This window comes from Python bivittatus, unplaced genomic scaffold (assembly GCF_059951505.1).
Source record: "Python bivittatus isolate LINGU-HERP-01145 unplaced genomic scaffold, Pbiv_v1 ctg000350_np1212, whole genome shotgun sequence".
NCBI lineage: Eukaryota > Metazoa > Chordata > Lepidosauria > Squamata > Pythonidae > Python > Python bivittatus.
The window spans coordinates 41,279,270-41,300,552 of NW_028277074.1; the positions used below are offsets into that span (position 1 = coordinate 41,279,270).

General features: G+C 36.1%; 1 protein-coding gene across 1 annotated transcript in view; it reads left to right on the forward strand.

The window, feature by feature from the left end:
• Positions 1 to 351: 351 nt before the first annotated feature.
• Positions 352 to 21,283, forward strand: part of OCA2 (OCA2 melanosomal transmembrane protein) — a 155,863-nt gene continuing 134,931 nt past the window's right edge. Inside the window, exons 1-4 of the mRNA XM_088144465.1 lie at positions 352 to 364; positions 461 to 743; positions 18,973 to 19,071; positions 20,209 to 20,400. Of these exons, the coding sequence (XP_088000591.1) occupies positions 352 to 364; positions 461 to 743; positions 18,973 to 19,071; positions 20,209 to 20,400 (587 nt within the window). The remainder of the gene's footprint in view (positions 365 to 460; positions 744 to 18,972; positions 19,072 to 20,208; positions 20,401 to 21,283) is intronic.

Below are 21,283 nucleotides of genomic sequence, written 5' to 3' on the forward strand. Positions count from 1 at the left end.
TTAAAACAAAAGAAAAACCAAGACAAAACTTCCCAGAATTTACATTCATACATGCATACAAACTTTGGTCAATTAGCAAGGGATCATTGAGTCAGAAAAGTTGTGCAAAGTGTGGCTTACAGGTATAACGTATAATATTAAGCGTATGGCTTACCAGTCTATGTAAAAGAAATATAATGTATAAAATGGAAGCTCCAATGATTCCTATAAACATTAGTTTTGAATATGTACTGTACCTATCATGCATTTTTATTACTTTAACTGAACATACCAATGGAGTATTATTAAAATAATACTTTGGATCCCAAGAAACCTTGGAATGATCAAACCAGCAGTTGTACTGATACTTTTATGGAATATGGACGTAGGTCATTTTTTCTATTAAAAATAAAAAACACATTGAATTAGCCCAGAAGGGATGAAAATGGAAGTGTTTAATTTTGTCTGCATCCTTTTTTAGGACAGAGCACACGATTCATCTGGTACCTGGACCACAAAGATGATGGTGCAATCGCCAGAAAAATAGATATGGCATTGTCCCAAGCCCTGGACTCCCAACACATGGATGTGCTCGGAGATGGAGAAGCAGAGCCAATTTCTTGCAATGTCAGCAAACTGAAGCTCTTGAAGGAGATGGTAATTGGTCAGGGAAAGTCATGTCAGCCCTATTCAAGCGTTGCGCAAGAGCCAGGCCAATGTATTACCTTGGGGAAAAATTTCAGCCCTCTTACTATGCAACAGAGGTAAGAAACCCAAGAGGAAACTAAATATATTCTTTTCCTTCTGATACATTTGTTCTTTGACTCAGCAATCCACATATGTTTTATTTAATATCTTCCTACAATTATAGCGACTGGGAAAAAAGCTTAGTTGGGAAACTGCAACAGACAATTGCTGCAAAGGGATGGTCTCTCAGCAGGTTTCAGAACTAATACATGTTTTTATAGCAGCTCTGTGAGCAAACTCTTTTTGTGCTTCTATTTTCAAACACCTTCTTCTCTTTCTTGGCTTTTTATTTAAACAAAACATTCATAGGACACCAAAAAAAACCCTTTATACAGATAAAATTATACCAAAATTATTAATAATTGTTAAATCGAAGGTTTATACAGGGCCCAGTTCTGTAATTACGGGTGATTGTTCAGGTGATAAAATAGGCATGAAGCTGCAGTTATGATATTAATAACAGTGTTTGTTTATTATTTATTTCATTAGTTGGAGTGATGAGTGCATAAAAAATAATTTGATGCCATCAAGCGAGAAACACACATAAACAAGAATATCCCAAACCACTTTGCTTCTGCCTCTTTTAGCTTTAGCAGGCTTTGGTTGTAGGATACTGGATTGTTTTTATTGTGATCTTGTACTGTTGCTTAATTGCATTGGTCTCAGGTGTATACGGCAACTTTTGAAGGATTTCCTGAGGCTTAGTTTTTCTGGAAGCTTCAGAAAGCAGCACCAGAAAAGACCACTCATGACTGTTGTGTCTTCATATTCAATAAGATGGAAAAGATATTGATTGATTGATTGATTGATTGATTGATTGATTGATTGAATGAATGAATGAATGAATGAATGAATAATGGCATTTATGTCTTGCTTTTTCTCCTGGCATTCAGTATGGCATCCATCAGGCATGGGAACTTGTGACCTTACAGGTTTTGCTAACAATGAATGATTCTGGAAGTTGGAGTTTAACAATATCAATATAAATTCATTTCTAGGGCATACATAATCCCTCTCTATTTTATCTTAACAAAAATGCTGTGAAATAGACTAGGCGAAGAGATAGCGACTACCCCAAGTCCCATGATGGGTAAAGATTTAAACCTGTATATTTTTAGTCATAAAATCTTTTGCCCACCATACCATACTGGCTCACATGTTGCATTACCCCAAAGCATGACATAGTGTGACATGTCTGTGATGACTTTAGTCCAGTCTTAACTTGTATGTTAAGATAACATGTGAAAACGTTTAGTTTTTACAATCGTTTTACTACTGTAGAGTTAATGCGATGCTTTTCTTTTTTATAGACCTGTTTCATTGGCTATTGTTTTTGTTATAGACCATTTTCACTCAATTTTTCTTCTGTTCTGTACTTAGTTGGGAAGAAGTGTAGTATAGAAATAAAAGGAAATTTGGTTTGGGTGCAGAAGAAAGACATGGGCCTTCTATAGTCAGACCTTGGTTTCTCATGGCACTAATGGTGCAGAGAGCCATCTCAGCTGGATTCTTAACACCATGCAATAGAAGGGATAAGCTACTCTGATGCAGGAGACGTAAGAGATATTGTACACCAAGGGGGGATCCTGATTTAGACAAGGCCACTGCAGGCGTAAACCAGCATGATGAATATATGGTTTCCAGGCAGATGGTCTCCATTCAGTTCTGACATCTTCACATGAGATGTCACATAATTGGTGATATAAAAGAACTTTCTCTGCCTTAGACCATGAGGCCAGTTTAAATAACCCCAAATAGTCTGACACGTGTACCTTTTATTCAATGCATGATATACTCATTGAATTTACTTATACAAGATTTGGCCTTTGCCACTAGCTTCCAAAGCTTGAAGGGAGTAGAATGATGTAATAAATTCATTTGTCAGGTAAGAGAGTTAAATCCAACAGTAAACAAAGTGTGTTCCTTCAGATGCTAGTTTTATCCCTTTGATTCAGTAACCAATAAACAATGTATTTAATATCTTTCTGTAACAAGAGAAATGGGAATGAAGCTTATGCTTAGGAAGCCACTATAGATAATAGCCTGTGGAGAGATACTCAACCTGCAACTTCCACAGTATCTACGTATATCTCTTGTTATAGTTGCTATGGGGACATGTTTGTTTTCTGCTGTATCTTCCATTTTCCTTATTGATTTTTTAATTTAAATATAGTACTCACGAAGTCCAGGAAAAATAGTCTTGTACTAATAAAGTCATACATAAATTGACGAAGTACAATTTCATAAATCTGAACTAAGAGAACAAACTGTAATTCCTGACCTGCTGATTGTGATAGTCATAACTGATGCAAGAACTATGTTTTTAACAGGGAGAAATGCTTTTACTCATTCAAGGTGACTATCACTGAGAATAGCTTTCCCCAACCTGTGTTGGCTACCTCTGGAATTCTAAAAAATATGGTCAGTGCTGGCTGAGAATTCTGGAAACTGTAGTCCATTCACATCTAGAAGAGAAGGCTGATTTAGAGAGATGAAAATACTGAGTGTCCCATGTACCAATAAATACTTTTGAAGTTGGATTGGGGCCATCTTATGTTCTCAGAATAGAGATACAAGACGCCACTAAAAGGGAGAATCTCAAATCCTTTATCGTGGTCCTTGCCCAAAATTTTATAAGTTGGAAGACATGAGACAGGAAAAAAAAAATTAATAAGCAAATTATACAGAAATTAACATAAAGTAAACCAGAAAACAAAATGAAAGCAATACCAAAATGTTAAAATACTGACATACTTGTCAGTGCTTGACAATGCTCAAATACAAGTAAAATTGCTAAATTAATAATATAGTAAAATTATAAAATGCTAAAATATCAGACTATAAAATACTAAAATTGTATACCACTAAAATACTAAGATATCGAAATCCTAAAATATTACTCTACCTATTCTTAGAACATTCTTTTTCTCTCCATCCTATCTTACCTTCTCTTGTGTCTAATATTGCCTTGTTGGGCAGAGCATCAGAAGCTAATATAGTTTCTATCCTTATGGACATCTCTGTAAAAAGAGAAGTATAAACAAATATGCAATACAGATTCCACCATTTCTATTCCACAGGGCAGAGTGTTTCACAGAGGGGAAGATTTGTTTAGGGAACAGTTAGGAACATGCAAGAGGAAACCCCTTTGGTGTTTAAAAAGACTAAGCTGCTATAAGTATCCTCTTATTTTATAAAGTTGCTCCTCAGATACTACATTTCTGGAAATTCTGCCACAATCTATTTGCCTGCCTTTATCAAGGGACTTCTGTTTTGGAGCATCCTTTGCTTTTTTTGTTCCCCATTACTAGTAGTCTGAATGAAAACGAGGAGCTGCTTTTGCCACACTAGGAATGAGGGTGCTAGAAAAATAGGTATGGGATCCATGGATGGAAAGCATCATCTCTCTGTGAATCCCTAGGAAAGAAAGAGATGGTTTCAGCCTCCCTGAGAGTAAGGATTTGGCTCAACCAACCAACCTGTACCCTGATGACAACTCTCACCTACCTCGGACTCCATACTTTTTTTTAGAGTTTTCACTCTCCAAAATGGGAGCAGCCATGGAAATGGGTTCTCCTGCATCTAAAGGCAGAAGTCAAATCACTTGTCCAATTACCTTTTCTACCTGTCTCATTTTTATCCAGTTTATTTCACCTTTCCCTTCCCTTCCCAGTTCAACTACTCATTTTCCACGCTCTGTAGTCAGGTGTAAACATTCATCCTCTTTGTTTTTTCTGCTGGAAAAAGGGAAGGGAGGAGTTCTGGAGGGATAATGGCAGACTGAAGATGGCTCTGCAAAAAGCGGAGCTGACAACTGCAGCAAAGAATGAAGAGCTGGTGAGCAGACCAGCTCTTCGAACCTCTCCGTACAAAGGAGGGCACCAGAGATCTCCCACAAGAGCTACAGACAGTTGCTTCTTGTGAGAAGACTGCAAGGCAGTGGCCTCTGGCTGGTTTTCAGCACTGGGAGATGAGAGAATAGCCATCTTGCTCAAACTATGGTTGGCGCTTTTGAAAGGACACTAAATTTGCATACTTCCTTTTCTAATCACATTTGGAAATTGCTTACTAACTACTTTTCAGCTATTAGAAACCTTTGAATTGACAAGTTTGAAAGCACCAGGTGAATTTGCCTTCAATCCTTATTGAAAGAAAGTTTTAAGTACAAGTTTAAGAACTTAAAAAAAAAAAATTTTTTTTTGGAAATAAATAGCAAAAGGTTGATTTTAGAAAGCTATAAATGGACTAATGGTCCAGATAAATTTGAAATAAGATTTTGGAATTAATTATAAAGAATCCTTCCTGTTGGAAAATGCTTTTGTTTGGAATTTTTTTTAAAAAGCATAATAAAATAACATTTAAAAAATTGGACACTAGACAGAACTAAAGATTTCAATTAAAGGAGAAGAATTTCAGGCAGTTCATTTTAATCAGTAGATTATATTACCTTAGTAATTATATTAATTTTGCTTTGGCCATCACTTCTGGCTAGCTTGCATTTACAAATATAACCATATGAACACATATATAAAAAAGGGTGCCGTATCTTCAAGTTTATCAGAATAAAACATTTCCAGACTTGGCTTCAGTGAGAACTGGCAACTCTAGGTTGACCAAGTAGGGAAGATAGATCTTGCACAGGGCTTTAATCCCACCACTCCAATCTATGATTTTAGTTTTGGAGGGTTTGTCTTAAATTTTAGGTCACCTTCCTTTTGAATAAATGAAATATTTCATTTGAAGCACTTGAATGGAATTCGACCCTAATCCCATGTGTCATTGCCCTGCATTATTGGCTTTTTAACTGGTTACATGCAAATACTCAACTCTCTTGAATAGCATTTGCTGAACGTTTTTCTGATTTGACCTCTTGCTCATGTTGTCTACTTTGCTTGTGTATTTGGATTTTGTCAGCATTCCATTTTAAGAGCTCCAAACATGCATCTGTAAAGAAAAGAACATAATAATCTCTAGGTAGTTTACAAAAACAAATTGCTTGCTTTTGGGGCATTGGAGAGGACTTTCTATTGCTCTGATTCATCTGTTTGCCGAGCCTATTTGTTCCTTGCACCTGACTTGTTCTTCTTTGTATACATATAAATACTTACTAAGAAGCATATTTACTCAGTGAGATTAATTTAGATGGAAATGTGAATATTTGTGACATCAAATGAAATTTCTACCAAATTGTTATTATCTTAGCTTTAATATAGCACCTTCAACTGTTCAATATTTCCTTTAGTGACGAAATAACAAACAATATAGAATTATTTATTAAATTTATTTGCAAAGACCACATCCAGAATCATCTCTAAATTTTAACTGGTCACAAGAAATAGTATTATGATTATATAAATATTGAAGAATAGGAACTGTAGTATATAATTGAAGGATAGGAACTGTAGAATATAAATATTGAAAAATAGGAACTATAGTCACTGTTATCAGACAGATTATTACCAGTTTATTCAGCAAAGTATGGGAAATAAGTTATGGAATAACTTTGAGTTCTTGATAAGACTTCCAGTCTTCACAACACAGTACAGAAGAATGTTTGACCAACACGAACACCATGTACAATAAATTATTTGGATCATCTTCTGCCCAATCTCATTATTGCTATCTAGCTGATACAACTCCCACAATTCCTAGATATCATGATTTTGGTTAAAAATAGTCTGTACAGGAGTAACATTCATCCCAAGATATCTGGAGAACCTTGACTTGGACAACACTATATTTGGAGACTTAACGCATACCTACATTTAACAATGTAAGCTGCTTCTGTCCTGTGTTCATGCCATCTTGACTCTAAGCTTGTAAGCCAGTTTAAGAAAATTCTCTCTGGACTGAGAAGCCTTGGCAGCAGTTTGCAAGATTTTCAGTCTGGCTACCACATTCTTCCTTTGGATAATTCCCCTGCTGCTGTGTTCTCTCACTTTTCTATTCAATGCTGTAGGTGGATCTTCCTGGACATACATAAAATACACCCACACATATGCTTAGAACATTAAGTTAAATTTATATTCACAAGGTTAAAGCATTTAAATGCAGATAGATACAAGAGGCAACTTCCCTCCCCCTTCTTCAATATCTATCTATTTCAAAATGGGATTTTATATATACATCTACATACTTAGAAAAAGATATTGTTAGATATTTAGGTATTTTGCTCTGTTATCCTCATTTTTTAAGTTTAGGATTTTTTTTTTTTCACCTTTGAGAGGGTTGTTTTCGTTTTAAGTAGTTTAACGCAATCTTTAAGTGTTTAATTTTCTTCACTTTATTTTTATAAGTGTACATTAAGTCTTTATTCCAAACTGTAGTTTATTATAAAATATTAATATATTTATATTATCAAATTGATAGTTAGTTTTAATATAATACAGTGAACTTTAAAAATGTTAATTGCAAGTTTTTTTAAAGTTTAAATACTACAGATAATATAGAAAGGACTTTGTTTAACGCAGAGAAGGTTGCTGATTGAAAACTTGCCCCCAGATTATTTTACAATATTTTTTCTGGAGTAGGTACCTTTTTCTCCTTTTTTTTTTTTTTTAAATAAGTCCAGAGTTTTACTGTTGTACCATTTCTCCATTCACCTGAGATAAAAGGATCTCTCTTTCAGCTCCCAGATAGCACTTCCCTCTGCTGTAAGGGTAAATCCTTTATTCATGGAACCTATTGGAGACCTGTTGGTTCAGTTGAGGAGATGGTCCTTCCTCTGAAAAGGATGAACTGAAGTGCTGTGACCGAAATGGAGAGGAGCACTTGAGGCAACATAAGGTGGAAAAATGTTATTTGGAAGTGGAGCAGTGAAAAGGGAATGGACCATGCTTTGGGGTTTGCCTTCCCTGGTTGCTACCCACTTCTGATGATGAATGAAGAGCTAAGTGTGGTTCTGACCTTACTGAATGAGATCAATCCAGTTGTCACACTGATCATTTCTGGAACACCAAATGATGATGATGTCAAAAGACAGATAATCTTAATACTATCATTGCCACTGCCATTCATGCACTTATCCATGCACTAGTATTTTGAGAGTATATAATTTCCCAGACTGGCTTTTTTCATGCCACTCTTAATTTTCTAAACTTCTTATTTGCTTTTTCCTTAAAAAAAAGGGAAAGTATTAAAATTACTGTGCATTTAAAAAGAGGTTTGCACAATAGAATAGCTGTCAGGTTTCTGTTTATTTCAAAAGAATTGAAATCCACAGCTGAACAAAGAAGTTCAAGAGATCTTTTACAGCTACACTTTAGTTTAGCAGGCAGGCAGGCAGGCAGGCAGGCAGGCAGGCAGGCAGGAAGGAAGGAAGGAAGGAAGGAAGGAAGGAAGGAAGGAAGGAAGGAAGGAAGGAAGGAAGGAAGGAAGGAAGGATAACAATAGCTCAGATAGTTTTGTTTCTTTAAGAATAACGTCATATGCGGCTGTAAAAAAGTCTGCATGTGTGATTGGGTATTGAAGAAGAGGAAGAAAGAGAGCCTAATGAAGGTATTATTGCTGAGAGCTTTCAAAACTGTGAATCAGTTCTGCAAAAAAGTTCAGAACAAATAAAAGGAAGCAAATAATAATGACACTTGCAGTTTTCAAAAGCATTGCACAACTTTCCATTGTTACTTCCAATATATTCTTGCCCAGGACTATCAAGCCACTCTCAGTCCATATGAGGATTTTCTGTTCCTTCAGAAGACCCTGTATTTCTGTCTCTGATGTGCCATAGAGTTGTTTGTCTATGATGGTGTCATTTTTACCAAATGACTTAAACCATGCCATTAAATTTTTTTTTTCAGATTCTTCTTCAGCCCATTCCTTTTTGGGTTAAATCTTTGTTACAATTCCTTAGGTCCCATGTATTTCCCACTGTAAATAGATTGAAATGTACCTATCATATGTCCTTCCCTTGTTTTCATTTCCTTTTTTTGTTGTTGTTCTTTGTGTCAAATGGCACACACATTGGTGGTGCTGTGTAAATCACTACTCTTACTACTGAATATGATTGTTTTATGATTGTGGAATGCTGAGGTAAACAATAGGGTTAGATACCAAGCCACTTTACATGTGAGCTCTCTAGAGATAGCTGTTTGCCCCATTAACATCTGAACACTCAATTAGATTACTTATATAAATATTCCAGAAATCATCTCTCTCCATTTTCATCTATAAGGGAAACTGTTACTGTTGTTTCCACAGTATGCTTTATATAGTACAATACCCCTAAAAGAATATGTCACCGTAAATTATTGTATCCTTTCCAAGTTCTAGGATGATCACTGCACCTTCTGTTGTTAATATATATGTGATTTTAATTTTTTAAAAATAATACTGCCTCCCTTCTCTTCACCCTCAGCTAGTAAATAGAGGAGTTAATATTTCTAAGAATATAGGCAGCAACAGTATCTCATCCAATCACGCTGCTAACATGATGTGAGCATCAATCCTTTTTAGGATTTTATTGACAGCTGTTTCATCGTGTAACCTTCTTAAGAGTGAATAGCACGAACCTGATTTTAATTACTGTTATGATTGATAATAGAACCAATAAAGCCAAAATTGGGTGGGAGGTAAGGAAGTAAAATTGGAAAAATGGGTTTCACTTCACTTGTTACTTGTACTGATGTTAGTTTTATTGGATTTGTATGTTAGTATTGGATTTCATGTTACTCAGAATATGTAGATCTGATCAGAAGGACCAAATCTTATGGATTTTTTTTCAATCTCTCTTAAAATGGAAGCTTTACATACTGGCAGAGGGTATTGCCTTGCAATATTGAAAATGCATTAGTGTTGGTTTTCTTCAAGTGCTGCATTATTTTTATTACAAATAGTACATGGTTGATCTAAAAATAGCTGGGTTAAAAGCTTGCTGACGTTTGACCAAATAAGCTGGGCTAATTAAAAAGATTTACTTACTGTTCCTATGCCTTGCCTGGAATCAATGAAGGAGAGGATGGATTTTTCTGTTTTTTTAAAATTATTAGGGTTTGCTCACAGTTTTCATTGCACTGAGGAATGCAATAGCTATGCCCCAGATCTGACTAGATATATATGGGGGAAAACAAAAAAATGGTAAATCCTGAAAGAAGGCCATTTCAACTCTATTCAAGTTATAATAGAGAGGATTAAGGAGCCAGATATATTGGCTCTATTCTATTTAGTCTGAAAGCCAAGTATTTCAGCATCCATAAAGCAAGAAATATAGGAAATGTTAATACACTGTATGGACTGGCAATGATTCTTCCACACGTATAGAGCGGTGCTTAAAAGTTTTTGAACCTTTTTTCAATATTTCTGCAAAAATATGACCTAAAATGTGACCTATTCTCCACATGAGTCCTAAAACTAGATAAAGAGAATCCAATTAAACAAATGAGTCAAAAACTTTATACTTGCTCATTTAATTAATGAGGAAGTGATCCAAAGCTATATATTTGATATATAATATCCTGATTTATTTTGTCAACTAACTGATGACACTTTGGGGGTGGGAACTCAGGCAGAATCACCTCGGAGTTCATGGTTTTGGTGGACCTAGTTTGTTGGGTTTCCCTTGCTTTCAGTTCCTTCAGTTTGAGATGATATTCTTCGTAACAGAGATGGGTTACTTGTGCTCAGCTTTCTTTCTTTATGTACCAATGACTCTCGTCCCTTCACAGATTAGGCCTCATGGCTGCTTTAAAGAGAACAATAGAACGACTATTAGAAAGACACACATCTGGAAGATCAGCTGCAGGGTAAAAGAGGAAGAATGGTGTTACATTCTTTGAAAGATGTTATAGGGAATCCAACATGAAAAGAGAATGGCGGAAAACCTGTCAGTGTGGCAAATCCAGTTGTCCTATTGGGGAACTGATATTGTGGGTGTAAAAAAAAAAAAATTGGGAGCAAAAACCTCTTTGTTTTTGTTGTCACATTTTATAACACCGAATCCTTGCTTGGCTAACTTCCCTATTATTCTATAAATAAACTCCACACACTAGGGACTAATATATTGAATCTATTTGGTATTTAGTTTCCTTTCTATTTGGCTTCTTTAGCTGACTATTCAGGGGCTTTCAGATATTAATTAGATTCGTGTCACTGATACTGGAGACATGACATTAAAGCAGTCACCAGTGATTTAGATCAACATCTTGTGTCCTTTCTGAGCATATCATTGTTGGCATCAAATTATTCAAGAAACAGTGTGTCTCACATTCAACTTTTAAATCCTCTTTTAAAGTTCTGCAAAGTAATTGCATATTTATGCATCTCAGCATCCAACCAATATCCAGTAAGTCATTCCTCATAAATCTGGACTGTTGGCCCACATCAGCTCAGCTCTGCAACATTTGACCCACCAAACCTTCTGCAAGGAGTGTGTGATGCTTGTCAAGCACTTGATAACCTGTTTTTGCTGACCCAAAGCAGGCCAAGATACGCAGGGGAGCTCTTTTGTGTGTATGTAGCACTGTGATGATAGACTTGCTAGGCAGTAGATATACTGCAAAAAATACAGTGTAATCAATATCTGTTCTGTTTAAAATGAGCACAAAGCACAGAATGCAGAATAAGTAGATGGTAGAAAGGTTAGTGCTTTTCACAATCTAGAGCATCACAGTAGAGGGTTCTGCTTATGCCCCATATATTTTTAGAAATATGCTAATTCTCTCAGTCATGCAAATCTGCACAGAAATAAAGCTTAGAAATCAGATGGGTGTCTATTCCCATCTTGATGATATACTCCGGAAATCCCAATTTAGACAGAGAAGATTCACCACTCTCAGCCTCCAGGCAGCTAGATACAAATCAGTTTACAAGTTCCATTAATTTCCCAGAGAAGGCCCATTCACTAGTCAATTTTGCAAAGCCTGCTTCATTTTCCTTTCTGAGTCTATGCCTTTCCCTAAATAAAAATCAGTCAACGTTTTGGTTGTGCCTATTGTGTGAACCCACCCTTTGTGGTTAGTAAAGTATGATTACATGTTATATGAGGTCTAAACCCAGCTAGTTTCACTTATTTAATAAAGGGTGGTTAAATAAAATAATGATGTGACACAAGGTATGAAGGCACAGGCAAAGACATAGCCTGACCAAGGGCCATTTATATCCAGCAAAGTTTCTAAATTGTCTACTCGCAGTTCATACCTTGGTCCCAATTCCAGGGCTGCTTGCAGAATTTAGGATGGCTCAGAAGAATTTGAAAATGGTTTTTGTCTTGATTTTTTCTTTCCACTAGTTTAGCTGTCCTTGCATCCAACATAATTTTCTTCTATGGGTTGTAATAGCATATTTTATGCATCTCAGCATCCAGTAAAATATTCTTTATAAATCTGGATTAATGGTCCATATCAGCTCAGCTGCACAACATTTGATCCATCAAACCTTCCACAGATGATGCTTGTCAATCTTAGCTAAGGTTGGGAATTTCCTTTTTTCCCTTCACTCCAGCAAGTTTGAATTTAATGAAATGCTTGTGGATCCATCTCCTAGGAACAAAGTTTGTCAATTTGATTAAAGTTCTGTCTAAATCCTTGAACTAGTTTACTGAATTAGCTTTTTATAAGAAAATATAAACACAAGGAATGGGTTTTACAGCAAGTTTATTTTTTGCTCACATTCACCCAATTTCTCAGTGCTGGCACCTGACATGTAAGGAATATTGAGTTAATTTATTAAGGGTTAAAAAAATCAGCTTATGATTAGGTGAGTTTGTATCCTCAGTTGTATTTAAATGCTTTCTTATGAGCAAGCTATATCAGCAGACGTTTTCTGCAAATGGAAAAATAAACAATGTAACCAAACCATTATTAAGAGAGAGGGGGCTAGATATTGTTAACTTAACCTAGCATTTTTTCAAGGGCTCTAAATTAAAGTTGCATTGCATGATTACAATGAGGAGTGCTATGAAAGAGAAGCAGTCTTCTCATTCTCCATCTCCCCTTCACCCTAAATGACATGCACACATAGAAAAGCCCCAACCATACTTTCCCTACCTGTTGCCTTCCAGATGTGTTGAATTCATGTAATCCTTAGGAGAGATGGGAAGAACAATCCTGCTTGGAAGTTTTGAGCATTCCTATAGCAAAGCTTCCAGTTTCCTAATGCCTTGTTAATAACATTCTGGTGGACAATAGCCATGGAGAAGAAATGTTCTGCCATAATAGTTATATTATAAAAATGCCATCCACGCATTGAAAAATTGGTCTAAATTTTCTCCTGGGTCAGAAATGGTAGAGGGAATAAGGAATTGCCTTGAAGGACAGGAGGAAGAGTTGCTCCCAAGGCAATGGTCAGAAAAGAGGTTTGAGCCTGGCCAAGAAAATAACTTGAGAAAACATCTCAGATAAGCCCCTTCTTAGTTCACATGAAGATAAAGTGAGGGAGGGGGAAGGACATTCAGAATTGCAAGATTCTGTTACTGTAGCTGTTAACAATAAAATTAGTCCTGACCTACATGGCATTGGTTTCTTAGTCTGGTCTGCCTAGTGGAGCTGAAAGGAATAGAAGAATTTTTGGAATTCTCTGGATTCACTGTTCCTCTGACCTACTTTCAGATCATATCCCAGACCTCCCTTTTACTCATATGTAATGTTGAAATTCTTGATATCTGGGAATGAAAGGCCACAGGTGTTTCTAAAGAGACCAGGGGGAAGGGACCTTATGTCAGATTATCTTAAATGAATCTTATTACTCATCTCCAGAGAAGTAAGCTGCTTAGGAACTTGTATAATTGGAGGAAGTCTCTAGCTGTCACAGCATGAGTTCTCCCCAGACAAACGTTCTGGATTTCCCTCATTACCTCACAGGTATAGGAGGCTCTGCAAGGTAGAGAGGTGTAAAAGACTGAGAGCAAAGCATAAACCTATTACTGACAAACTCTAAGCTTACCCAGAATCAACCTGTCATAGAGGAAAGGCTACAGAAATGCTCAAGTGGACATGCTTCCAGTCAAAGCAGATTCACTGATGATGATGATGATGATGATGATGATGATGATGATGATGATGATAATTATTATTATTATTATTTAAACTTGCATGCTGCCTGACTCTCAGTAACTCTGGGTGGCTCACAAATAGCTGGGCATCCTTCAGGCTGACAATATCAAGCATACTGAAGTCAAGAAGAAGGTTAGTAGTGAATACATCAGAAGAATGAAGAAGATGTTGAAGTCTAAACTCAGTGGTGGAAATATCATCAAGGTGATTAACATCTGGGCAATTCCAGTCATTAGATAGTCCAGCCGGAATAGTGGACTGGACTCAAGCTGAATTAAAAGCCCTGGATAGGAAAACCAGAAAAATAATGACAATGAATCATGCCCTTCATCCACGTAGAGATGTTGATAGACTCTATTACCAAGGAGCATAGGTGGGTGTGGAAAGTTGCAAGTATACCAAACAGTTGAAGAAGAAAAAAGGGCATTGGAAGACTATCTGAAGGACAGTGAAGAAGATGTACTGAAGCTAGTACACTATCAAGGCTTACTGAATACTGAAGAGACCAAACTGGCCTACAAGAAAGACCAAATGAAGAATAGAAAAGAGACATGGCAAGGCAAAGTATTACATGGCCAGTACACAAAAAAACTATCAGGCAAAGCAGATAACAACAAGGCCTGGCAATGGCTAAGAGCAGGAAAGTTTAAGAAAGAGACAGAGGGGGCTAATTCTGGCTGTGCAAGACCAAGCCTTAAGAACAAATGCATACAAAGCCAGAATTGAGAAGACAGCAACAGACAGCAAATGCTGCATCTGCAAAGAAGCTGAAGAAACAGTGGACCACCTAGTTAGCTGCTGCAAGAAGATCTCACAGACTGATTACAAGCAATGGCCTGACAAAGTAGCAACAATGGTGCCTTGGAATATCTGTAAGAAATACCATTTGCCCGCAAGCAAGAACTGGTGGGACCACAAAACAGACAAAGTAATAGAAAATGAAGAAGCTAAAGTGCTCTGGGACCTTAGAATTCAAGCAGACAAGCCCTTGCCACACAACACCCCAGACTTAACTGTTGATAAGAAAGACAAAAATGTCTGAATAGCGGAGATTGCAATACCTGGAGACAGCAGAATAGAAGAGAAAGAACTGAAGAAAATCACAAAATATAAAGACCTACAAATAGAAGTATAACAATTATGGCAAAAGAAAGCAAAGACAGTACCAATAGTTATAGGTGCCTTAGGTGCAATCCCGAAACATCTGGAGCACCACTTGAACATGATCATCATTGACCAAATCACCATCAGTCAATTGCAATTCCTTTACTTGGAACAGCTTATATCCTGCGACAATACCTCTAACACCATCAAACAACATCTGCCTATCCCAGGTCCTTGGGAAGGACTTGATAGGTGGATAAAAATGCCAGATCCAGTCTAAGCATCTGGCTGACTATGTGACCAACCATAATAATAATAATAATTTATTAAACTTGTATGCCATCCAACTCTCAATAACTCTGGGTGGCTCACAACAGTCAGACAAAGGAATTACAATAAAATCAATAAAACATAAAAGATAAAGATAAAAGATGACAAGTGTGATGAAGTGAGGATCTCAGTCTCCCTTGCCAAGGCCTGCGTGAAGAAAACAATTCATAAATCATCTTCCTATTATGTCAGTTTCATTGGTTTTTGACATTTCAGCTGCTGTTTGACTTGTTTTCTGATTTACATTTTGTGGCATCTTGTGCCATTTGCCTAATTCATGACTTCTTGGCTTTGATTCCTCAGTCTTGATAGACTACTGGGTGGTTTCTGTTTCCTGCTTGCAAACTCTCCAATCAGTCTCGGGCAGGAGGGACGTTTTACCTTCCCAGGTTGGAATTCCCTCTTTGATCTCAGAGAAGAAATCATATATACAGTATTCCACTAATTCCAGGAAGCTTCCTAGAAGAGGCCATACGACTGCAGTTTATGATGTTATTTCTTTTTTTTCCTTCCATGTGAGACTGGATTGTTGTGTATTATGGAATAGAAGGAAGAGAATAGAAATTTACTGGTAAATAAAGAGCATGATAATATTAATGTTCTTATGTTACTAAGCTCCTGATATTGCCAGAGTACAAGAAATGACAAAATGGGCATCATTTTTTTTTCTGCACCAGGCAATTTATGGTACTTTTGGGTATTCTACTTTAACTGTTTCAGGCAAGAAAAATATTGGTAAACTAGGGTAATTTTTCAATTGCAAAACAAGGTAGCTTCCGGATGATCTTTTAATTTTATGGGAGTTGTAGTTCATTATATGAGAATGTTACTGTTTTTCCACTCTGATCATTTTCACCTGATTATTTCTCTCAAGAGCAAGGAGAGAAGGTTCTGTAAGTCTGGATAGCTTGTATTTAAAGGGTTTGCGTAGCCAAATGCTTGTCTCAATCTTTTCCCAGAAGTGTTTTGATTTCAAATTTCAGAATCTCCAATCAGCATATCTGAGTGTGCCAGGTGGGTTTTAAGAAAGCAGTAATAAAAATGCCTGCCCTTCTAAATTAGGGTGGTGTTGGAAACTAAGAACTAGTGTTGTGACCTCAGGTCTGCTACTCAAAATACATGTACTTGTGCTTAAAGATACCCTTTTCGTTAATTCAAATTATCCGTGATGCCCCTGCATCTCTTGGCCCACTATTTTGCACATGACACAGACTTGTGGACATCAGGATTTCAGTAAAAAGCAAAGTACATTCTGAAGTTTACCCAGTCCTTAGTGAAGTTCCAAATGACCATATGCTGTGTGTGATTTTTGTGACTGGATCAGTCCAATCAGTTTGATTCCAAAATCTTGTTGTTCAATAGCAAGTTTAAGAAAAAGAGGACCAGTATTCTATGAAGTATGAGAGGACAGGAAATAGAAGGTTAACACTACAATTTCTTTATGCAAAACCCATGGTCATAATGCCTAGTGTCATCTGTGTTGCAGATGTGCTCTGAATATATAAAGCAATAAAAGTAGAAATTCTTGACAAATTATAGTTATATTCAGATGGACTATACTTAAGGGTGTGTGGCTTTGCCTAGATCCAGTTTATACCAGAGATAAAAAATTAAGCCATTCTATTAATTTTTGGACACACACATACACACACACACTCATATATGTGTATACATCCATTTGTATCCCATTTCCCCTAATATATGCCTTCAAACCTGCACAGAAATAAACATATTTTATATACATATATGGAAAATCATACACCCAAAAGCATCTCTAGCATATGCTTTTGGGTATATGCTTTTCCATATATGTACAGTATATAGAATATGTTTATTTCTGTACAGTTTTGAAAAACCTACACTTTCCAAAACCTACACTGTTACATTTCATTCCAAAGCATATGTATTTTGGTGTGCAACATTTTAATTGGCAAACATTTTGAGGCTGATAATATCAGATTCTACAAACTGCACATTCATAAGTGCCACAACTGATTCTGCCTTGGTGGATCATACAATTTCACTTGAAAATAAATCTTCCCTGCTTTTTTTTTTAAAACACCTAGCTATTCATTCTTCCAGATCTAACTGCATACTTGAATCTCATTTTTGCAGTTCATGATTGCCCTAAACCATACTACTGAAATTTGGTGGCAAACTACCAAATAACAGCAATATGAATTACCATCTTTTACAAAAAATTTTTGGCAACGGAACAAATAGCTTTATTTGGACTTTGGTACAGAGCTGTTTGAGACCCAGTTTGGTGTAGTGGTTAAGGCATCAGCCTGGAGGCCATGCGCTCTAGTCCCACCTTAGGGCCGAAGCCAGAAGAAAATTGTTTAATCTAATGAGGTTCATCTTTAATTGATGGTGCTATAAGTTAAAACATATTACTCTCATTTTCTAAAGTATCTGGTACTGTTTTAATACCATAAGATTAATAATTGCTTCCATTCTAAAAATGATTGGTAGTACAGTAGAACTTCTTTTTCATGCTGTACATTTTTCACACTGTACATATTTATAGGAAACGTTTTTCCTCAGCATCCCTAGTAACAATAAATAAGATGGTTAACAAAATAAACTTTTTTTTCAGTAGCAGCTAATAATGTTTTCTTGCGTTATTACAGCTGGAAAGGCAAGACAGACTTAGTAAACCATATTGTATTGCTTTTATCAGTACATTTGAGCAACTTTCACCATTTTAGGCTTTAGAAATACAGATGCCAGAACTCTCCCAGCAGCTAAACCTAAAGGTAGTTGTTTATAGCTATGAGGACCACATATATTACATTTAAAATGGCTGGAAGCATTAACAATATAAATGAATTTAAAAAGGAAGGTATTTAGTAGACAAAGTGAGAGATGTGCCAAGTGGAAATATATATAAAAATATCTCACAAGATCAAGGTCCATATAAAATTTCAGAAGAATATATGAAAACAATACTACCTTTTGATTATATTTTAGAAAAATAAAGTTTGAGAAACAGAAACAAAAACAGTTGTGGTGATTTAGATAGTTTTTCATTATGTTATGGAAGAGATTGTACACCATTACTCTCTTGTTCCTAAACCATCTGTAGCCTTGAACTTTCCAGAGATTATTAATAGACATTCCAACCAAAATCACTTTTGCTTGATATTACAACGTTTCAGTATGGCAACTTCTATACAAACCCTTAATTTCCCAGTGTGTCTTTTTTTATGAGAACCCAGCAATCAACCTGAACAAATACGTATGAGAATGTTTTTATTTATAAGAAAACATCTTCCCAAGACCAACACTGATTCCATACTGATTGTCACAGATAGAATAGTAGCTGTTCTCTGCTATAGAGAAAGTTATTCAAGATTGTATACAGGGCTACTGCTGGAGTCATATTTATATGAGATATAGAATTCTGAGTTGTTGGTGCACGAAGAAAGGAAGAACAATTGGAACATTTACATCAATAATACTTTTCAGCTACTGGACAGTGAAGGTAAATATATATTTTGGAAATAGCTGGGGAAAATTGAAAGTAAAGTGGAATAGTGGCTTCCTTGATTACTTTGATCAGAAGTTGGGAAAAATTATTTTGATAAATGGGCAGATGATTGTTGGGAAAAAAATGATCCATAAGAAAAGCAGTGCCATTACTACAAGAGGAAGTGAAAATGAAAAACTGAGATAATATTGCTTGTCAGTTCTAATATAAATCCTTAAATTAATTTATTTGCTTAATCTAATATTAAATTAGTTTGTCCACTGTCACTTACATATGTACCACTTGTACTGCTTTGGGGAGGTGATTGCCCTAACAATTAACAATTTTTTAAAAAAGGTATCACTACACTTTGCCCAAATTCTTCAACACAAGATCAGAAGACAGCTGCTTTACAGAAGGGACACCTCTGTTGAAAGCTTCCACTAAAGGAAATGGGTAAGAGTTCTTTTTAAAAAATCTATATCTTACTTAATATTGAACCCTACAACATATTAACCCTAACTGATTTCAAGGGGGCTCATCCCTACACTTTATTCTATCCTAAAGAACATAAATATTGGAGAAGGAAATGCTAGATAGACTACTTGAAGTTTGCGAAGGAAAGGTGGGTTATAAATTAAATACACAAATAAATAATAAATATCAACAAAGCAATGTTGACATTCTCTGAGCTCTTTCTTCTATAATGGGACAACTATAGTAGATGCTTGCAACTTATCAAACAATGGGGAGTTATGTTGTGGTCATGGATCCACAAGGACACTGATCAGAAATAGAAGTATATAATCATCTTTGGAGATATATTTGTGTTCTTCCTTCTTTCTGCTTAAAACCTTCAGGTAGACTTAGAGATATCCTTGGAAAGCAGCCCTTCCTAAATTCCAAAGCTGTGAAATCCTGAGATTGTTCAGGAGGATTCCTGCCCTGGAAATACTTTATTTGGCCATGTCCCCAAGGATGCCATGGATGATTTCATGGGACAGGGTCCTGGTTGACTGATAACAGTCAATATGCTCTAAACGGATCTGCCTGTGGACTAGAGGTTTGAGTGAAGCCATCTCTAGAAAACATGATAGCATATTGGCTGCCAGTTTATTCTGCTATTTTGATATATAACATTTTCTTTTTATGATGGTTTTTAATTTGTTGGTACACTGCCCAGAATCACTGTGAGTTGGGTGGCCATCCAAGTTGAATGAATGAATGAATGAATGAATGAATGAATGAATGAATGAATAAAATAATAGATTGCTCAAGCTTAGAGATGAGGTGGTGAAAGAACCTCTTCCTGAAACCCTAGAAGCATAGAATATTTTGACTGAAAGTGCTCTAATGCTGAGGTTTCTCCTGTAACGGAAACATCAGCATTGTTACTTATTCCAAAGATATAAGTAGTACATTAGTTGTCTTCCTCAGAAGCTTAAGAAAATGTCACATTCACTAACAGATACATTCTAAAAAAATTAGCATCCTTGATTTCTGCCATTCTTCAGTAGTCTTAGCTCCCAATGGGACAAATTTGAGAAGATCAGACTGTAATCTATATTGATAGCTATCCATGATGTTTTATAGGTTAAAGTGCACAGATGTTTATAATACAGATTTCATCACAGATGACAACTCTTGGGAAAACAGCTCTGCCGAATTTGAGCAAAGGTCTCAGCCAGGAAGTGAAATGACCAGCTTATCCAGATCTGCTTCCTGCTCAGAAAAAGGCGAAATATTGGACAATTTTCATGTCAAATTCAATTTATCCAAAATGAGGTATTGTACTGAGAATTTAGGACACTTCTTTCTCTTTTCAGCAAATAAGTAAAGTAACACTCCTTTGTTAGAACTTGCCACCGATTTCAAGCAGAACATCCCAGTGCAATAGAGAATAACATCTAGTCAGATTCATAGCCAGATAACAATATGATACTGAAGAAACAGCCTCAGTGGTACTTTTTGTGAAGGGATGACCTTTTTATTTTAACTCCGCCTTCAAAGCTTTGGTTGCTGGAAGATTATTGTTCTTGTTTCTGCTTAAGTGTTTTCAATTATGCTTTGACTTGTGTTGCATTAGTTTTATAGCAGAAAGATGTGCTATAACGTAAACAAACAAATAAAGAACCCTAGGTATATATTCAGAAATAAATGGTGTTTTTTCTTACAACTCTGCTTAGGCCCGTATCTGTATTTGAAGGCATGGTTTGATTTAAGGAGTCCTTTTTTTAAGCTACGGAATTGGTAAAATCACAAACATCATAATTTTCTGCACTATGTAAGGGTGACTGCTGGGAAAAGATAGATTTAGTGATTTCTGCACCACATCAAGTCATCTACGTAGTCATCCTGTGATGTTCTTGTAACATGTACAGGTTTCAGTCATGTAGTTAAGGGTTTATTTCCTCAAAAACACATTTCCTATTATGTTGGAAACTATTCAGAGATCGTTCTTACTGGCTTTTTCCTGGAACTACTCAAGTCTCCTTCTGCATTTGCTAGGCCTTCTTTCCCTAACAACCTCTTAATCTCTTTCAGTTATTGGTAATCTAAGATGGGAAAGATCTATAATCTATAGCAGAAGGGAACACAGAAAGATATACCCTAAATTGATCAGATGGAAGGGAAAGAAATAGACTTATACTTTATTTCAAACTAGGTC